Raw genomic sequence first — 19,431 nt, 5'->3', positions numbered from 1 at the left:
GTATTTATGATGCAGAACTGACGATTCGTGTTATACTAATATGTATATACAAACGGAAGATATTAGTAAAGATGCCCCTTCCCTAAAATTGATTTGATATTAACTTCTTCAAGGTCAAAGCAGTTAAGGTATTCCTCGTCGTTATTTGGAAACTGTTGATATAATTTTAATTCATGATATGTTCTTCTTGCTTTAATAACATTCCTGTTTAACGAATAATAGTATTTATTGTTAAGGAAATGTAATTGTAATTCCATACATGTTATAAATTTTTTACGTCGTCCTTAATCGATCTACTATCGCCATCCATTAGTGAAGCTCATGAACTATATTGTGAACTTAATATTCTGTATCAAAATCGTCTATTTATGCATTTGATGAAACCTTTATGTCATCTAAATTAATAACAATCTATTATATACAATGTTATCTTTGCATTTCGTGCAAGTTGAATTTACAATAAATAAATTTAATCAACACCAGATTTGTATCACGTCTCATATTTTTCTTGTAACTACTTAATAAAGTATTTATGAACTTTTTGCTAGATGACATTTTATTTTTTCTTCTTTTTTTGTCTTATATAATTCCGATAGCGTTGACCGTGATAGAAAAATGGTAACATACTAATTTACCGACAAAAAAATTCATGGCTTATGCAGTTGTATTTTAGTCCTCTAGAGGTCGGAATTATTAATTTCTTTAGGTATAGATACCTTCTTTACCGACGATATTCTTATAAGTTGTGCATGCAAACATCCCAAATGGGAATTAATGTGTGAAGCGTTGCTTTTAACCTGTATGTTTTGTCTGTTTATCATAAAATTCTTTAATAGTTAAAAATATCTGTTCATGCGTGAATTAAAATAGTGATAGTAAATAGTATTATGTCATTTCACCCATAGGTTGCTTCAACTGTAAGCTTTATTTTGATGAAAATGTGGAGATTGAAGTAGAACTATAGACAAGAGTATGAAATATTTTGCGTTTTTTTATCACATTTATAACTGAGACTTCGAATACAATTTCATATTTAGTTAAAATTTAATATACCACAATGGAGAAATCACAGAAGATGCCAAAAGTGGCAAAGGTATGCAATGTTGTTCCTTCCTATATAATTTCTGTGTATAACTTCTGAATTTTACTATTAGAATGTAAATGATACTAATCTTAATCTTAATCTGAATTGTTTTATAGGTCAAGAATAAAGCGCCTGCTGAAATTCAAATAACAGCAGAGCAGCTTTTGCGAGAAGCCAAAGAGAGAGATCTGGAGATCTTACCACCGGTGAGAATATTTTCTAATCAATACTTGTTTGAAACTTTGTTACGTGGACATGATAATTATAAGTACATCATTTTTTAGCCACCAAAACAAAAAATCTCTGATCCTCATGAGTTAGCCGATTATCAACACAGAAAACGCAAAGCTTTCGAAGACAACATTCGTAAAAATCGTATGGTTATTTCGAACTGGATAAAATATGCACAGTGGGAGGAAAGTCAGAAACAAATACAAAGAGCACGGTATGATACACAATTGATTATTGTATTTAAACCTAAATATCATATGAATTAACTTTTCATCGGTAGAACTTAACAGATTTGCAAAATTAATAGAAAACTTTTATCTTGAATCACAGGTCCATATATGAACGAGCATTAGATGTTGATCACAGAAATATTACATTATGGCTGAAATACACAGAGATGGAAATGCGAAATCGGCAGGTGAATCATGCCAGAAATTTATGGGATCGTGCTGTTACTATATTACCTAGAGCAAATCAATTTTGGTACAAATACACTTACATGGAAGAGATGCTAGAAAATATTGCTGGTAAACTTTTGTTTTTTCAGGAACTGAGAATGCTGCGTAAAATAAATATTAATTGAAAAATTATTTTAGGAGCACGTCAAGTATTTGAGAGATGGATGGAATGGGAACCTGATGAACAAGCCTGGCAAACTTATATTAAGTTTGAATTGAGATACAAAGAAATACAAAGAGCTAGACAAATTTATGAACGTTTTGTTATGGTACATCCCGATGTTAAGCATTGGATAAAGTATGCACGGTTTGAAGAGTCTAATGGATTCATAAATGGAGCTCGCAACGTCTATGAAAGAGCTATTAATTTTTTCGGTGACGAGAATTTAGACGAAAAACTATTTATTGCCTTTGCAAAGTTTGAAGAAGGACAAAGAGAAGTAAGTAGTAAAAGAAGTTACGTTATTTACATTTCAAATGTTTATTATACTGTCTATTTAAATGATTCTTTTTATTTCAGCATGATCGAGCTAGAGTAATTTACAAGTATGCATTAGATCATATCCCGAAAGAAAAAACACAAGAAATTTATAAAGCATATACTATACACGAGAAGAAATATGGAGATCGTTCAGGTACTATATTTTAGTATAAAAAAGATAATATTTCACAATATTCACACATAGTACATACAATTAATACCTCTGCTTACAGGTATTGAAGACGTGATTGTAAGCAAAAGGAAATACCAATACGAACAAGAAGTGAAAGAAAACCCTTCTAATTATGACGCTTGGTTTGACTATTTGAGATTAGTAGAATCAGAAGGAAACGTAGATGTTATTAGAGAAACTTACGAACGCGCCATAGCTAATGTTCCTCCAACAAAAGTGAGTAATAAAGATATTTCACGTATCGTATTTCTAGCACATTGTTTTACATGTTGTAAGATGTTATAAATTTAACATACACTTCTAGGAAAAACAGTTTTGGAGAAGATACATATATCTTTGGATAAATTATGCTCTCTTTGAAGAACTCGATACTGAAGACATGGAAAGATGTCGGCAGGTCTACAGGTAATTAATACTTTCTTAAGTACTGTAATATATTCACTCATATACATATAATTTTACAGGGCGTGTTTAGAGTTAATTCCTCACAAACATTTCACCTTTTCAAAGATTTGGTTGCTTTATGCATATTTCGAAATAAGACAGAAAAATTTAACGGCAGCTAGGAAGACATTAGTAAGTATTCTATTAAAAACTGCTCATTTCATCAAACTCAACTACTTTCTCCAATACGATTTACTTTATTTCGCAAAATTCTAGGGTATGGCACTGGGTATCTGTCCTAGAGACAAATTATATCGTGGATATATCGATTTGGAAATACAGCTGAGAGAATTTGACAGATGCAGAATTTTGTACGAAAAGTTCCTCGAATTTGGCCCAGAAAACTGCACTACGTGGATGAAAGTATGTAAAACAAAATTGATTTATTCATTACTAATTTTCTAGTTGATATGTATCTGTTAATATTTTTCTACGTAGTTTGCAGAGCTAGAAACACTTTTAGGAGACGTAGAACGCGCACGAGCTATTTACGAATTAGCTATATCGCAACCAAGGTAAGATATTCGAAATAAATATGTATGTCGTTGGTACACAGTTTACACTCATTATATTCCTACTTTAAACTTGTAGATTAGACATGCCTGAACTTTTATGGAAATCGTACATTGATTTCGAGATAGCGCAAGACGAAACTGAAAATGCTAGACAATTATTCGAAAGGCTATTAGAACGTACTCTTCACGTGAAAGTAAGTTTAAAATTCGTATAAAAAAACAGTAGAAATAAATCTGCACAAGTGTAGCGATTTCTCATATTCTATTATTATATATGAAATATATTTTTTAGGTCTGGATTGCGTATGCTAAATTTGAATTGGCCAATACAGTGTTAGAGGATGGCATTGATAACGTTGTTTTGGCAAGAAGGATCTTTGAACGTGGAAACGATGCACTTAGATCGAGCGGTGATAAGGAAAGTAGAGCACTGCTTTTAGAAGCATGGAGAGATTTCGAAAACGAAAAAGGGGATGACGAAACTCGTGCTAAAATTATGGAGAAAATGCCTCGAAGAATTAAACGGAGAAGACGTATTGTGGGCGAAGACGGGGTAAATAAATTGACTATTAAATTATTAAATTTGTTTTACCTGTACTTTTTACGTTAACTTTCTTCGTTTTCAGAGCGACGATGGATGGGAAGAAGTATTCGATTTTGTTTTCCCAGAAGACGAATCTCAGAGGCCGAATCTTAAATTTTTGGCGTCTGCTAAAGCTTGGATGAAACAAAAGGAACATAGTGAAAAGAACGAAAATAATCAGGCCACAAGCAGTACTCTATCAGAATCGAGTAGTTAAATTGTAATTGTTCGTTTAATCATGAAGAGTACGTTCTTCGACTGTAAATATTTTCCTTCTCCATTTTGTACATAAAGAAATAAACGTGTGTTAAATTTGAAATAAGAACGATTGAAAAAATTCCATGAGCAGTATTCTATTTTTATACTTCTTATAAGTAAATGTTTGTACTCATAAAACCTTTATACACTTGTAATGAAATGAATTACATGTAATATACTTAAACTAGGGATTAATTAAATAAAAAAATATATATTACATTACTTAATAACTTTGTTATCATGTATTTTTAATGTTTTTATACTAATTTTGATGTACACTTTTTATACTTCACTATGAAAAATGTAAATTCACTTTACATACATAAATTCCCACAATTTTTTTTTGTTTTTTAAACATTGCGAATGCAATATTCACGTGAAAAGTATTTTTTGGCAGTTATGCGTTTCTTAACGCAATGGTGTAATCTATTATAAAATTTCGATGTAGATAATAAACGAAGTTAATCTCTTTCTATGATAATTATACGCGATAAAAAAATAAACCAAAACGTAGAAAAGAATTTTTCTTTATAAAATGCAGATCTGATACACTTTACAGCATTTTGTTCGAAGATAAGAATGGATCAAGCTGTTATAAAAGGAGTGTATCAATATTTTTAAACTATACTTCTTTGTACTTCTTGCAATGTAGTGAACCGGGATATCAGTTTGATATAGTTATCCATTTTGTTAATTTACTTGATATTTGTATTATTTATTTATTTATTTTTGTAGAACATTTTTTCTTTTCATCACTTTCAAAACCGGAATCTAAATCATCGCTCAAGCACTTTTTTAACGTATAAACTTTAGAATTTTGTTGTGAATCTCTTCGTTCATCCAACAACTTTTTAATGCAGCCTATCAACTGCTCGAAAAAGTTTGGATAACCAACATACCCAGGGAACACATTTACATCTATAATGGCGTATTTCCCAGTATGATTTTCGATAACGACATCAACACCGATCAAGAGAAGACCGAAGAGTTTTGTAATCTTTTTTACGATCTTTTCTACTGTCTCTTGTTTCGGTTTCACCGTCAATGGAATGTCTTCCTCTGATAAAATAGACCATTTAGGTCTAGAACCACTCTTAAATATATCAAGTGAATTGAAAAATATTGTGTTTAACGCGGTACAGTCTTCTTCATAAAAATTTTTGAAACTGGGCCTTTCAACTATATGGAAATGTTCACCGACTATATATATTTTATAAACAATTGCATTATGATTAATAAACTCCTGGGCCACGCATGGTGGCAGACAATCATTCAAGCCTTGCTCGTTAAAAATTATCATCATCTGAAAATAAGTATTTTATAAAAGTTTGTCAATGTGACATACAGAGTATCCCAGACCTGGTAGTACAAACGAATAAATGATGATTCTACATGAAATAATAAGTTAAAAATATAGAATAAAATTTTCTTGTAATTCTAACTTAATTTTCTTGATAATAAGCCACAATATGAATAAATTTTATTCTACATTTTTTATTTACTTTTTTGCTTTCTGCTTGTGCAACCAGTTTTGGAAGAATTTGTATAATATAAAACAATATTTGACAGATACCTTGTGCGCATCACTGGAACCCTGAGCAATAAGTGGTTTGCAAAGAAATGGAAACTTAATATTTGCCATTTTTAACAGTGATATATTCTCAACAGTACTTTTACTTTTAATTTCTACAAACTTCGGAGTAAATACATCTGAAACAATCAAGTATTTGCTAGTATTGAAATTCTATCAGTCACCATAGTCTTCTACTTACCATTAAATTGTACATGTTCTTGCATCATTTCATACGACTTGTAACGATTGATTAAAATCTTAATATTGTCCAAAGGGTCGATAACTATTACTTCAGGATGTCTGCATAGGTATTCTTGAATTCGCGACATAATTGCTTTGGCCTGAAATAAAAATGAACGATTAAAACAGCCCCAATTTCAGTGGACATAAAAAATTTTATCATACATTTTGATCACCATTTTCTGCATGCGCTAATTTATCCGTTAGTTTCTGTATAAAAACATGAAATGGTCCCTGAGGTTCAAGATCAGAGTTTATGTCAATCTGAAAGCAATATATTTAGTATTACATGTATATTTATAAAATCAAGTATGAATAAAAATCTATATGGCAAACACATAACCTTACAGCACCATAATGTTTCACACAGCTCGAGCATTTAGTTACGATAAGAAGTAATAAGATAATTATTTACCATTTTCAGTAGAAACCCTTCAGACTCGCAAATATTATAAAAATCATTCCAATTAAACTTCTGTCGCTTTTTTTCGGATATCCAGTAACCAATGACATACTTGTCGCACATTTTTTTGCGCTCTCACTATATCTTTATATCCAATATGATTTTTATCCATTAAAGCTTATGTGGTACATTATTTAAACGAACTTCTCGAATGAACAATACTTCACTAACACATCTCCTACGAGTATCTTATGCCAAGTTCTATCATACTTTCGCCGAAAAGTGAGGTTATGTTTGAGTCATTTTTAAAAAAACATCTTCCACGTTACTACTGCGTTCTTCTCGCGTTCGTACATTTTTAAACGTTTCTTTTCAAAACGTGTCAATTTTGTTGCGACGAAGTTTCATGCACGAACAGAATTCTCTTAATTATTCTTAAATAATGCGTTAAACGATCACAGGTTAACGATATACCAACGACGATCACATTCTACGAATGGCTTTATTATTTATGCTTAATTACACAACACTCATCAATATTCAAGTACATGGCGTAATTACATATAATTATATTTACAGCATCGCAACGGTATTACTAAGCATTTTTACTATTCCTTTGGAAGCACAATTATTACAGAACATGTCACCGCCGTTGCATCTTCAATTGCAATAATTGCATACACTTCTCCATTGATGCATTCCAAATAGCGCGCTTCTCGTCAAATCAGCAACCCTAAATTTGACCTATGCTTTGTATCAACGACTAAAAATTCAAAAATAAAGAAAGTGTAGATTTATTTGAAAAAAGTTTTACTTGGAATTAATTATTATAATTATTTTAGCAATAGTAAGTAAATATGTACATACGAGTTCTTGGGCCAAAGTGATTAACTTCACATCTGACTTTTTTTAAATTTTAGTGTCAAAGCATTTAATTGATACGCAAGTTTATATACTTTATACAAATATAAATTTTTTTGTTTTGAGTTAATCGATTCGGCAAATGAGATCAGCATTGGAATCGCGTATTTGTTTACCTTGGAGGACTCGTTCCAAGAAGTTAACATTTCTTTCGTGACAAAAATCGTAATACTGTCGTCACAAGGATTTGTAGTTTCCCCGTCAGAACGATTTTTCTTTGACATTCGAACTTCTCCAAGCGAGTAAGAACCAGAGCTTAACATGTACAATTCCCCATCAGAATGTGAAATATCCGACTGTGTCTCACACTAACAATAAAGAAATATAATTAATAGAAAAAGTGTTGTTAATGAAAGAAGGAAGAGAACTTTAAGTCTCCTTACTTTATTGGATTCTATTGTAGATATACTTTTAGAGAATCTGTAACAAAAAAAAAACGTAATCTTACTAATGAAGAAAAATGAAGTTTTAGGAATAAATCTGTGGCTGTAAGGAAAAATAACCTACATCACATTTTTAAACAATTTGAAATAAGGCCTTAATTTTGAGGTCTGAGATTAATCTAAAAGAATTTAGATTTAGATTTAAGAAGAATTTAGACTTTTTAGGACAGTAGAATTTATATTTGTAAAAAGAAGAGAAAGAAGAGAATAAGCAAATCCATTATGTTCTGAATTCCGCCATTTTCTTACCTGTAATTTTGATCAGCAGCGCTCAAGCAATTCGTGTCTTTTATAGAGAGTTTTTTATGTACATCTTCATACAAATCTGACAAAATCTTTTCTTTATTAATTATACCATAAGAGTCTCTTTGATCTCTCAATCTATCAATCTCGACTACCTTCGTTTCCGGAAGTTCCTCAGCTTCACTGGCTTTCTGTGAAGATTTTTCTGTATTTAAAAATATATTAGGAATATCTCTCGGTGAAGATTTCAGAGAGGCACAATCGTGTAAAGAATCAGAAGAAGAAGCTTGCTGAACGTTATCATTCGACGGCGCAGGATCTATTACCACTGGATGTTGCGATTCTAGTAACTTATCTTCCTTTTTTAGTAACTCTTCTTTCCCCTCAGCCGAAGACAACAAATTCTGTCTCGAATTCGTGGGCTCCTCTCGCTGCACCGTCTTAACTTCACTTTTTGCTATCGTCAATGACTTATCAGTGGCCTCTGAAACAGCATCTTTCGCATGCAAATTTATAGCCTCATTAGCATACTGTTCTGCGTCGTTTTTCACAGCTTTGCCTATTCCGTTTTCTTCATTTGCAAGTCGCTGACTGACGACGCTTGAATAGCTCTTCGCGGAACTTAAATTGTCGTTATCATTCCCTTTTGCCATTAAATGCGCACTATTTTCTGCAGTTTTAGTGGGATCGGTTTTGTTGGAAGCTTCCTTCAACTCTTCAATATCAGAATTAATTTTATCTGTTCTTTCACTTCTCGAATATGATATATTTTCTTTGTTAATTGATGACTGGCTTTTGGAAGTGTCAGCTGGCTCTGCAGGAATCTCTTCATGATCGAAGTTCGAAGGCTCCTCGATTATTCTTCTATTACTTTTTATGCTTTCTGTGTTACAATTTTCATCCTTCACGGGTTCCTCAATTTGCAGACATTGCTTCTCTGATAGATTTCCAAAATTTGCACGAGCAGTTTCAATTGTATGAGCATCTCCAGAAGCTACATCATTCTCAGGAATATGTAACTCTAAATTCTGTGTTTTAAGATTTTGCAAATTTTCTAACAAACTCTTCATCAACGCAGGCACAATCTGGTTCACATTAAGAGCGTTCTTAATTTTATCTTCGATGAACCGCGTTTCTTCTTGGAGGACACGAGAGATTAAGTGCTCAACAATGATAGGAGTGTGTTTGGATTCTGCAAATCCTTGTTTGAGAACGTCTGAATGCACCATATTGTACAATTTCGAGTAATCAAGATTCTCCTTCCCAATTATTTGCAAATCATCTTGCATTGAAGTTGACTTCAAGTCTACAGTTTTCTTAGCTTCTAATGTTTTTGTTTCATCTATATTTTGCAGCCTGGTATCCGAACTCGTTGATAAGGTGTTTATCGAAAACGTTATCTGGCTCGAGCTATCGCTCTCCTTTTGGAAACACAGTTGCCTTAGTCGAGACTCTTCGACAGCCACGCTGTCTTCGCTGGATTCATTTGCTAGTTTCTTGGGGATATTAAAGTGTCTTTGGGATTTTAAATTATTTCGTCTAGGGAATTTATCCGAATTATTTGGAGGAATATACCTTTTTTTAAAAGCATTATTTCCTTTTATGTTTGTTAACGTTTTAACTGATGAGGGTTTCACAGTTTTTGTTTGCACTGCTGTATGAGAATCACATCTATTATTTGCGCGTTTATTCGTTGCGAGAGATCGATCTTTAAGTACAGGATCCTTCGATCTTGGCTCAATATTTCGTTTAACTTGTAAATTACATAAAGTATTTTTTTTCTTGGCTTCAACTTTGCTTTTATATAATGGAGTTGAAGTGGAGGACTCACTGGTTTCTGAGACGCCATCTTGCATGCAGATTTCTTTAATTTCAGGTCGCGTTAGAAATCTGTCGATCATTTTCGTAGATCGAGCCACATTATCAATTATTTTGTCATAAGAGAGAAGAACGTTATCTAACTCTTCTATGTGAGGATTGTATAAATCGTCTAAACTATCTGAGACCTCTGACTCCTCTGAAGAGTCTACAATCGAGGACACAAGATGGCTGTCAGCTTTTGGAGTTTCTTCATCCTGGTTGCAATATTTCTTTAAAATACTGTCGAAACGTTCATCGATCATTTTATAGTGTTCATTCTTCTTAGCCTCTTTTTTCTGAACTTTCTTCTCTTGTCTTCTATTTTTCTCTTCCTTCGCCATTTTATTCAGAAGTAAGACATCGCAAAGTGTTTCAGTTTCCTTCAAAAACGAGGGACTTTTTAATTCTTCAATATCGTTATCTGGAATATTTGAATTCTCGAATTGAACAGCCTTTGACTTTGTTTTCGTATTCTCTTTCTCAGCTGCTTCCCCATTTTGTATATTCTTTTCTTCAGTTCTTTCTACAATCTCTTCTCTGAATCGTACCTGTACCCCACTTTTTGTCTCAGAAGCTAACCTTGTCGGCGATTCTTTTATTTCTTCTTTAATTATTTCAGTCTCTTGGTGAATATTCGAAATAGAATGACCAGACTTTTTCAGAGACTCTTTTTCTAATTTTTGGTCACTATGATCAATTTGGTCACCACTAACATCGCTCGAAATTGTCGATTCCAAATCTCTATCTCCTGAATGCTCTGTTATTTCTGTTCCCAATTCAGCTTCCATTTCTATATCCTCGATGGACCTATTCTTATTTCCCTCTAAACTATTATTAGTCGCACCTGGAACTTCTGACCTTTCACCTGGCACTGAATCTCGCTTGCAATTCACTCTATTACTAGCTTTATCAAACTCTTTTAAAATCGTTTTCCTACGTTTGGCCACTGGCTTTCTACTGCACTTAACATTATCACTTTTTCCTGATATTTTTATCACTTTTTCTTTGCGTGTAGGAGAACTTCTCGAGCAAAAATCATGCTGGATCATGTAAGTCCCCACATTGTTACATTCTTGAACGAAAGAAGGGTCTGGTGATATATGAATGTCCTCCAAATTCTGCGCCACCAGTTCCCTTTGGATGCTCACCGATGGGCCCACTCGAACAGAGAAGTTGTCCATTTTTTTATTTCTTTCGCGATCTGGAGAATGGGTTTCGTTAGAATCTCTAAATTCTTGAACATGTTCTGAGACTTCAGGTACGCCTGGCATGGGAAGTCCCAGGTTTTGTAAACCAAGATTGCCATGGTACATGAAGTCTTTATAGTGTTCTTGGCATGTTTTGAATTTGGGCGCAGAGAAATCAGTGATTTTCTTTAATTTTATTGGAAGGCTTCCTTCGGTGAAGTATTCTTGATTTTTGGAGGGAGTGTGACCAGCATCGATCCAGCCGTTCGCTTCTTCAAATTTATACGACACCCGCTCCCTGATGTATAATAAATGATCGTCCTCGTCGTCCAATGGAGCCTCATCCGGATGCCTCAAAAAATGCAAATGGTCAGATCGATTTTTATTGAAGAAAGTGAACACAGAATAAATAACCTCATTAATAATTAACCTTCTACCCTGCAATATCAGACTAATATCAAATTTAAAAAGCTATTCTTACCTACACGCTTATTTTATTTATACTTTTCTTCATTTTTTCAGGTTTCTTTAAGAATTTTCTTAAGATCAGTAAACTATTTTATGACGGTTTAAGAAAATTCCCCAAAAGCCTTAAAAAATGAGAGTCTAAATTAGAATAGAACTGTTATTTAGAAACAATTATTTAATACAGAAATAAAAATTAATGGATTACTAAGAAAACATTTACTGAAAAATAATTGACTAATTTATTATTATTGTATGAAGCTTAAATACTTCCTTCTTTATTTAGTTCGACAGTGTAAAAATATCCGCTCCGATATGTTAAAGTGAAGAACAAATAACAAGAAATTTATTTCCTCCTTTTTTTATGATGGAATATTTTATAGCGTCTTTTATTGAAATTTTAAATAATGTAACGTGTTCTTCATGTAAGACTAAGTAAAAAATGTGCAAGAATAAATACATTTTACTTTAAATATAAAGACAACTTTTTTCATAAATAAATTAAAGATTGTTAAATATTAAAATAAAGCTTGCGGAAAAACTGAATTGAAATATTTACAAGAAATGAGAAGACTCACAAAGTCACAGCTCTTCGAACGCGATTAGAATCATTGAGCATGTTTATTTCCTTAATTTTGATCTCTGCATCCTTGACTAATTTTTGCATGTCCTCAAGAACTGCTGAGGTCTCTGGACTGAGCACTGGAGAAATTGGTAGCGTTGTAGTGGATCTTTTAGTGTCTGGCTAAAAAGACCGAAAATAATAATTACATACATTTTTGATTCAGAGACTCAGATATGTTCAAGTAAATTGATATTTAATTATTATATCAGGAAAAAAATTAAACATTAATCTTGAATACTATAATTAAAACTATCTGATATTTAATTATTATATTAGAAAAAAATTAAACATTATTCGTGAACTGTACAACAATACTGTGATTAAAATTTTCTCATAAATGATTGTATAAAAATATTATTTTTATTGTTACAAAAGTAAGCTCTTTGAGAGTTGGGCGATCAAATATACCTGCTGATCTTCGATAACAAGCCTCGCAGGAGTCAATGGCCCTTTTTTCGCGCTTCTGGTGGCTTCCGTTTTCGAAAGAGAACTTTTGGACGTTAAAAGCCTGACACGGCTCCTGTCGGTCTGAATTCCACTTCTCGGAGGTGCTGTCGTCGGGCGAGTTTTACAATAACAATCGTAAGTAGATTGAGAGTGTATCCTCGACCGATCAGACGCCATCGAAGGAAGAGGATTGTTACGTAGATCTAGGTATTCGAGGACGTCGTGCTTCTTCCTGTAACAGAAAAAGTTGTACTCTTGTTAGTACAATATAACAGATGATCTTAAGAAAGAACCCAATATGAAATGATTCATTTATTAAAATGAAAATAGCAATAGTACTTCATATATTTTATAAATGGAAAAAGTACTGCTATAATATACTTATTTATTTAAAATACTTATATAGTAAGTGCTTCTTTTCTTGTTGTTTTTTTATTGAATTATCAAGAGAATATAAATATTTTGTATTGGAGCAGCTTTTTATTAGAAAATTAATAAATAAAAAATTACATAAGCACACTAAGACATTTCGATTTCTTTTCCCGAAATTACCCAATCCTTATTTTGAAACGTCCTGTAGCACAATTTTTCACTTCATAAATTCATCTACTAAAATGTCACTGCCACTTCGTTTAACTTCATCATTTATTTTGTGAATAATTAGTCATCGTTAAAAATGCCGATATCTCCCCAATTTCTGTAGTTACACGATTCATTACACAATTCATTTGATTAAACATTATCGCCGATAATAAATTAGTTTAATTTCCTATTTTGAACTGATGAATGATAAATTAGATCAAGTAATTATTTTATATTTAACTTCACGCTATAATTAATCTTATTATCATGAAAAAGTAAAATACATATCGTAGATTTGCTGCAACAGTGACATAACACCAAAATAATAATCTTATAAAAAACAAGATAATGTATTCAATTTTTCCAATTATGATAATATCTACTGACAAATAATTTCCTAATTATTAATACCTTCTTTGTATTCTTTTCTCCATTTGTAAACAAAGAGTTTACCCATTAACGAAGTAAAAAATAAAGTATAAAAAATAATATTATCATTTAGTATAATAATCGTTTTTTCTACAATAATAGCTCAAAAATAGAATTTTTTAAAATTCATAGTGTCATTGTTCCAGCAAATGAGCGATATTTAATGATGGAAAAAGAATTGTACAGAATGAAGAGGAAAAACTGAGATAGCTGAATGGCAAGAAAAACGAACGTACGCTCGAAGACGCAAGTTCAAGAACCGATGACAATAAAGTTATGAATTTCTTTCGTGCAGGGGTGGTTGCCCCAGAGCTTCGAACTCCTTCTCGAGCCAAGCAGAAAATCAAACCGACCCGTGCATTACGTCGTCGAGCGTCCTACGTTCCTGGATACGCCAAGAACTATCTATACGTAGTAATATCGATCCTTAAAGGGAGCCGCTTCTTTGTCTTTCCTGCTGTCGTTCACGAAATTGAAGGATTCATCAAATGGAACGGTCCTTATCAATTTTTGTCTTCTTTTAAAAAAACAACAAAATACTGTAGTATCTTTAGTTCTTATTCAATTGATCAATGTAGACACTTTTTTAATAGAATATTCATCATATACTGAAGCTCACAACTGTAAAACCAGCTTAAGGTACTCAAATCGGACGTTGGATTAGCTGGAATTGAATGAAAGCAAAATGACTGAAACCTTGCTTTCTTAAAATATTGTGAATTATTTAGTTTAATTTAATTTTAAGTGCAAGGTAGAAGAATGAAAAATTCTATAGTGGTTATATAAAAATCATTCCAATTAAACTTCTATCGTAGTAGTAGTATTTTTTTCGTAGATTTAATGAAGACACAGAAGTAATATGAAAATTTAAGAGTAGGTATGTCACGTAACAAAAGATTAACAAAAATAAATTGCAAAATACATCAATTAAATTTTTCCTGTATTAAATTTGAATAATACTGGAAAACCATGTTGCATACAATTTTTTTTCTCGATAATAAAACAGTTTCTTACAAAGCAATAAATCGACAAACTTAATGAAAACCAACAATTAATTTTTGTGACCCTTGTTTGTCATTTATCACAAAATCCATGATCACCACAGTGATGATCGAAATCAAGTATACAAATCCAATTTTCTCAGAAACGAAGCCTGAAAATTCCATTGTATTTTTTATATCAGGAAACAACCGAGATATGTGACGTCGGTGCATCCTCCAAGAGGCTTCCCACTTTAATACACTGAGCTTCGTGATCAATAACAATACGTCAACGGTACGTAATTCACGTCTTTTAAAGTCGACGTATCAATGTACAAGATCATTACACAGAGTGAGTCATTTCGACGATTACGATTTACTACTTGCTCTTCCATAAAATTAGCAAGTCAACGTTTACTTCAGTACTTTCAACATTTTTTCTACTATAGACATAAATATAACTTCTAGACTGTTTGGAGTGTCAAGCATATTTTACAATTACTTTTACGATTACTAATAATCTACTGCATAATAACATGAAAATTTCTATGAAAGTATATAACAAAGATTCTAACTTAAAAAAAATTATTTTCAATAATTAATTTTCATATTTGTTACTAAACAGCGGATTTTCATGCATCTGCATATTTTGAAAGACAAAGCCAAAGAAATGGAGCCTAAATAAAAGTTTGTTTCATCCTACGAATATTTAACACACAATAATTTATATTTCAATTTTTTATTCTTTTACACAATTTTCACTCTTTTTAAAATATTACCCCTCTGCTAAAGTTACAATAATTATTGAAATTCCTTTAAACTTAAACCACTACTAAAAAATAGTGTTTACAAAGAGGACATAGGAAACCACATGAAGTTTTCAAAGCAATCCAAAATATTCTAAAATAGTTTATAGTCGCTGATAACCCAGAAGTTGATGCAACTTAGAACACAAAGGAAGAAATGTAGACAGAAATAAAGAAAATAAAAAAAAAGCAAGAGTACATCGCAGATATCAGTCTGTGAGGCCACGATTGGTTCCCTCAATGCTTGCACGCAGCCTCCCTCTCTTATTGATCAAGGCCTCGACTGCATACCCTGGCCAAGAAATTGATCCAATTTTCCCCCCAAAAGATCATAAAACTGAAGAGTCTAGCCACGATCGGAAACAAAAGCATCGTCACGTAAATCGATTAAACTGTCCATGTTCTGCATGGATTCAAGTTTCCGCTACACGCAGAGCGTGCTTGTATAATTAACGCTGACAAGGAGCAAGAGGAAATCCGCGTCTATGGGAAAATCCTCGTCAGTGAAAACTTGCAACGAACGATCGATTCTCGTGCGAGTCAGTCTACACTTTTCAATTATCGATGCAACGTCAGTGCACTGCTATAGATAACGCTGTGTATTATCCATTAAACATAATGGCTACATTGTCTAGGGTTACAGCACTTCCGGGACTTACGTTTCAAATTAGAAAAAGAGCTGAGGTAAATGTACCCATTAGCGATCGCGACCCCTTTTATCGATCAGCTTCTGTTTTTCTTTTAACTATTATACAAAGCAAGAGCAAATATGTTAAGTAAAAGAAGTAAAATAAATGAAATATTGAAATATGGAATATTGTATATTAGTTCATTTATTAGAGTATTACTAAATTTATTTGGGGTCTAAATGAAGGCATACGTTTGTTGCATAGAGGGTGACCCATGAAATACAGTGAAGAATGGAATAATTGGATGATGGAACACTGTTTTTCGAACTGCCACACGGCATACTGAATTTTTCGAGCTTAAAGTGATATTTACACATTTTGAATAGGTAACAAATTCTGTGAAAACTCGCTGAAATACTTTCAAGTGTATAAAGATGCGTCTACACTACACGTTATATATTAAAGTTAGTAATATAATATTTTATTTAAAAAGATTGTGATCTATTGGACAAGGATTAAATTATTAGAATTAATTGTTATGTGGTCCTTAACCCTGGAATGGCACACTGGGGTTTTTCATAGCCTCATATATATTCATACATAATTTTGTAATATAACATGTAGCGTAGACCCGCTTTACGATTATCAGATTCAAATGTTAAAAAAATATGCAGAATATTTTTATTTGCAATTGTATTGCAAATACAAAGTACAGTAACAGGAATCACTATTTTTCTGAGGCCATGAACGACTTCAGTATACCATTCCAGACAAATCCAAAAAATTTTTTGTTATTCATATAAGTCTATCTATCACTTTCAATTTGTTATTAAAGAAAGTACGAAAATAATAATAATGAAACCACAATTTAGTTCTTAAAGCAAAACATAGAAAGGAAGCACAATAGCTGTTCACTTAAATTGTCTCGCTATCAGCCATTAAATTCCACATATAAATATCAAAATAGGTAACAATTATTTACCAATTTTTTGGAAAAAATTCTGATTAAAATAAATGTACATATATTTAAATACTAATTTAATCAGGAATTTGGTTCTGATCAGCAACTGGATCCTCGACGCTCTAGTCAGTTTCGAAAATACGCTTTATTTTTCTAGATCTTGAAGATGTACCCCTTAAACACCCCTTAAACACGCTCGCCCTACGCCACGACTTATCCGCTTTAAGCGCATACCCGTTGCGCAGGCAGACAGCGGAGCGTGGCTGGCATTCGAGCCGTCTGGAAGAGACAGATCAATATGCCGTTTTCGTCCTCTCTCCTTTCATCCCTTATCCACCTCTTTCTCTCTCGTTGGCCCACCTATCGCAACAGCTGAACATTGGCATTGATTTTCAAAGTTCAGAAAGTCTTCCCCCCAGCCCTGAGACTACGCGCCACGATGTACCAGCGGCGGCCACCAACCGATCGATACGGTCGATACACGCGGAAATTTGCGCAGAGAAATTTCACCGAGGTGAAAAGCTTCTCCCTTGTTCTCTGAGGATCGCGTGATGCGCCACAGCCAGAGATTGGCTCAAGTGTACAGGGTGAGTCACGCAACTGTATCACCTGAATTTTCTTGTGCAGTCAACCCTCCTATAACACGATTAACTCGTACCACGTTCTAACGTTAGAATTAATGTTCAGAATTAGTTTGAATCAGAATAATTTGTAGCGTGTTATGTGGAAGAGAGGATTCCTCATTAATTTCAACTGTAAAAGTGTACATATTATAGAGACATAGGATTTTGAGACTATCACGTTGTATGGAAACTGCGTTTTAAGAGTACCGCAGATGGTTTACTGTAAATTATTTGTTGTATGAGAAAATGTTTCGAACGAAAGTTGTTTAGTATCGAGAGGAGCATACTAAAAAGGAGCATAGTCTTGATACCAAGCAACTTTTGTTTGGAACATTCTTTTTATGCAATGAATAGCTTATAAGAAAATTCAGGTGATACAGTTGCGTGACTCACCCTGTATGTACTTGTAAGTAGGTTTGAATCTGAATGAGTTCGAATTTGACTGCGTAAGTTTGAACACTTCATGAGTACTTCGAGAAAGAAGACAATATGTGCAGAACTGGTGTTGCACCTGAGACATTCTGACATAGTGATTTTCTGTATCTAGGGTATACGTTGATTCAGTTAATAGTTTGGCCAATAATATACTACGTTTGAACGTAATTATGTAAAATCAGGTGGTTCTACTGTAACCATATAGATCCACATTTTTCCAGATGCAACTTTATCAGCTCTGTTCTATAAAGGGTGTAAAAAGATTATTTGTCGTGGCTTCCAGGGATGTATCTGCATCTTTGAATCTGTAGACCTTTAAGTAAAAAAAAATATCAAAAAACTGATATAATTCTTTTTTTTTTTTACGTAAGTATATTCTACTCATTGAGAAGAGAAAATGTTTGAAAGAAACATTTAACCAGGAAACATTGTTAAAAGCTAGATAAAGGTTTGATTATGTAGTATCATACATAGGGGTATAGAAACTACAATAATGTCATCATTTCAGCTTCAGGTATAAAAGTAACTCCTTTTTTAGCAAGGCCCAGACATTCGTGTAACTTCATTTTTATCAAAAAGTAATAAAAAATACTACGTGAAAAATTAATATCGTTTATATCTCATCAAAAAATCATGTGTACCTTGATCAGATAATACGGTTATTGAATAATAAATAAATAATAACCACAAGTATAATTTATGTTTAATTATGCTAATGTAATACTTTATGCAAAGGACATTATTCATCATTCAAGTTTTCGAAAACATGTATCAGTAAAATACCAAAATTTAAATTCTGTCGCCAATAAAATGCAAACCGCAAATATTTTCGAGAATTCATTAACGATTAAAAATGTCAACAGATGTCAAGTACTTTAATTTCACTCCAGAATAAATAGAGGATGAGTGTGAAATTTTGTATCAAATAAAAACAAAGTTGCACGAAATAAAAATTTCATACTGATATTGGAATAAAATGAAAAAATATACAACTTTTTATATACTCAAAAAATCTGCAATAAAATGTCGAAAATCATAGATTGTCATCATTTTTTCGTTATGAAAAACAAAATAAAAAATCTTACAAATGACGATCTTTTTGATTGATTTGATCCTCCTTGACTGGAACATCCTCTTAACACATTCGAGACCAGTGTGCATATTCTGCTAAAATTGTCCTCGGATAGAGATAAGACGATTGTCTTCTAAGTGCTAAAATGACTGAAATCTGCCCTTAACTATTAAAGGAAGCTATCCTCTGGCCCAAGGAGTGGATCATCGATCTCCAATGTGTTAAAAAGTCCTCTGGAAGAAAAAGTAAAACGCACAATA

General features: G+C 32.6%; 3 protein-coding genes across 4 annotated transcripts; 1 reads left to right on the top strand and 2 right to left on the bottom strand.

Moving 5' to 3' along the window:
• Positions 1 to 777: 777 nt before the first annotated feature.
• On the top strand, positions 778 to 4,329 carry Crn (pre-mRNA splicing factor crn). The gene is made up of 15 exons (XM_076390919.1): positions 778 to 799; positions 906 to 1,093; positions 1,201 to 1,290; positions 1,369 to 1,529; positions 1,646 to 1,842; positions 1,912 to 2,213; positions 2,294 to 2,408; positions 2,488 to 2,663; positions 2,752 to 2,852; positions 2,912 to 3,023; positions 3,108 to 3,254; positions 3,330 to 3,406; positions 3,483 to 3,600; positions 3,699 to 3,959; positions 4,033 to 4,329. The coding sequence occupies exons 2-15, from the start codon at positions 1,058 to 1,060 to the stop codon at positions 4,204 to 4,206; spliced, it is 2,067 nt and encodes a 688-aa protein (XP_076247034.1). The 5' UTR covers positions 778 to 799; positions 906 to 1,057; the 3' UTR covers positions 4,207 to 4,329.
• Positions 2,781 to 7,322, bottom strand: LOC143187005 (inositol-tetrakisphosphate 1-kinase). Its single transcript, XM_076390923.1, is given in 6 exon segments — positions 2,781 to 5,550; positions 5,821 to 5,957; positions 6,020 to 6,161; positions 6,226 to 6,324; positions 6,476 to 6,598; positions 6,600 to 7,322. Coding segments are annotated over 6 exon segments (1,125 nt in total). The 5' UTR covers positions 6,636 to 7,322; the 3' UTR covers positions 2,781 to 4,962.
• LOC143187002 (uncharacterized) lies at positions 6,947 to 12,877 on the bottom strand. Of its 2 annotated transcripts, none has more exons than XM_076390915.1 (6): positions 12,616 to 12,877; positions 12,161 to 12,327; positions 8,077 to 11,469; positions 7,768 to 7,804; positions 7,501 to 7,692; positions 6,947 to 7,226 (listed from the first exon to the last, which is right to left on the bottom strand). In XM_076390915.1, exons 1-6 carry the CDS (start codon positions 12,829 to 12,831, stop codon positions 7,197 to 7,199), a joined length of 4,035 nt encoding a protein of 1,344 aa, XP_076247030.1. In that variant the 5' UTR covers positions 12,832 to 12,877; the 3' UTR covers positions 6,947 to 7,196. The 2 variants fall into 2 exon arrangements, with proteins under 2 accessions (XP_076247030.1, XP_076247031.1); XM_076390916.1 differs by having other exon boundaries at positions 6,947 to 7,196.
• Positions 12,878 to 19,431: the final 6,554 nt, after the last annotated feature.

The sequence above is a fragment of the Calliopsis andreniformis genome, unplaced genomic scaffold (genome assembly GCF_051401765.1).
Source record: "Calliopsis andreniformis isolate RMS-2024a unplaced genomic scaffold, iyCalAndr_principal scaffold0022, whole genome shotgun sequence".
NCBI lineage: Eukaryota > Metazoa > Arthropoda > Insecta > Hymenoptera > Andrenidae > Calliopsis > Calliopsis andreniformis.
This window is presented reverse-complemented; position numbering and strand designations above follow the sequence as displayed.

Bases quoted from the DNA above. Each gene is read 5' to 3' on its own strand.
- Crn (XM_076390919.1), top strand. From the start codon at position 1,058: ATGGAGAAATCACAGAAGATGCCAAAAGTGGCAAAG. The intron at 1,291-1,368 runs GTGAGAATATTT...ATCATTTTTTAG, and splicing joins ATCTGGAGATCTTACCACCG to CCACCAAAACAAAAAATCTC. The intron at 1,530-1,645 runs GTATGATACACA...CTTGAATCACAG, and splicing joins AAACAAATACAAAGAGCACG to GTCCATATATGAACGAGCAT.
- LOC143187002 (XM_076390915.1), bottom strand. From the start codon at position 12,831: ATGGCGTCTGATCGGTCGAGGATACACTCTCAATCTACTTACGATTGT. The intron at 11,470-12,160 runs GTGAGTCTTCTC...GCATTTTTTGAG, and splicing joins GTTCGAAGAGCTGTGACTTT to GCATCCGGATGAGGCTCCAT. The intron at 7,805-8,076 runs GTAAGAAAATGG...TTTTTGTTACAG, and splicing joins GCTGCTGATCAAAATTACAG to ATTCTCTAAAAGTATATCTA.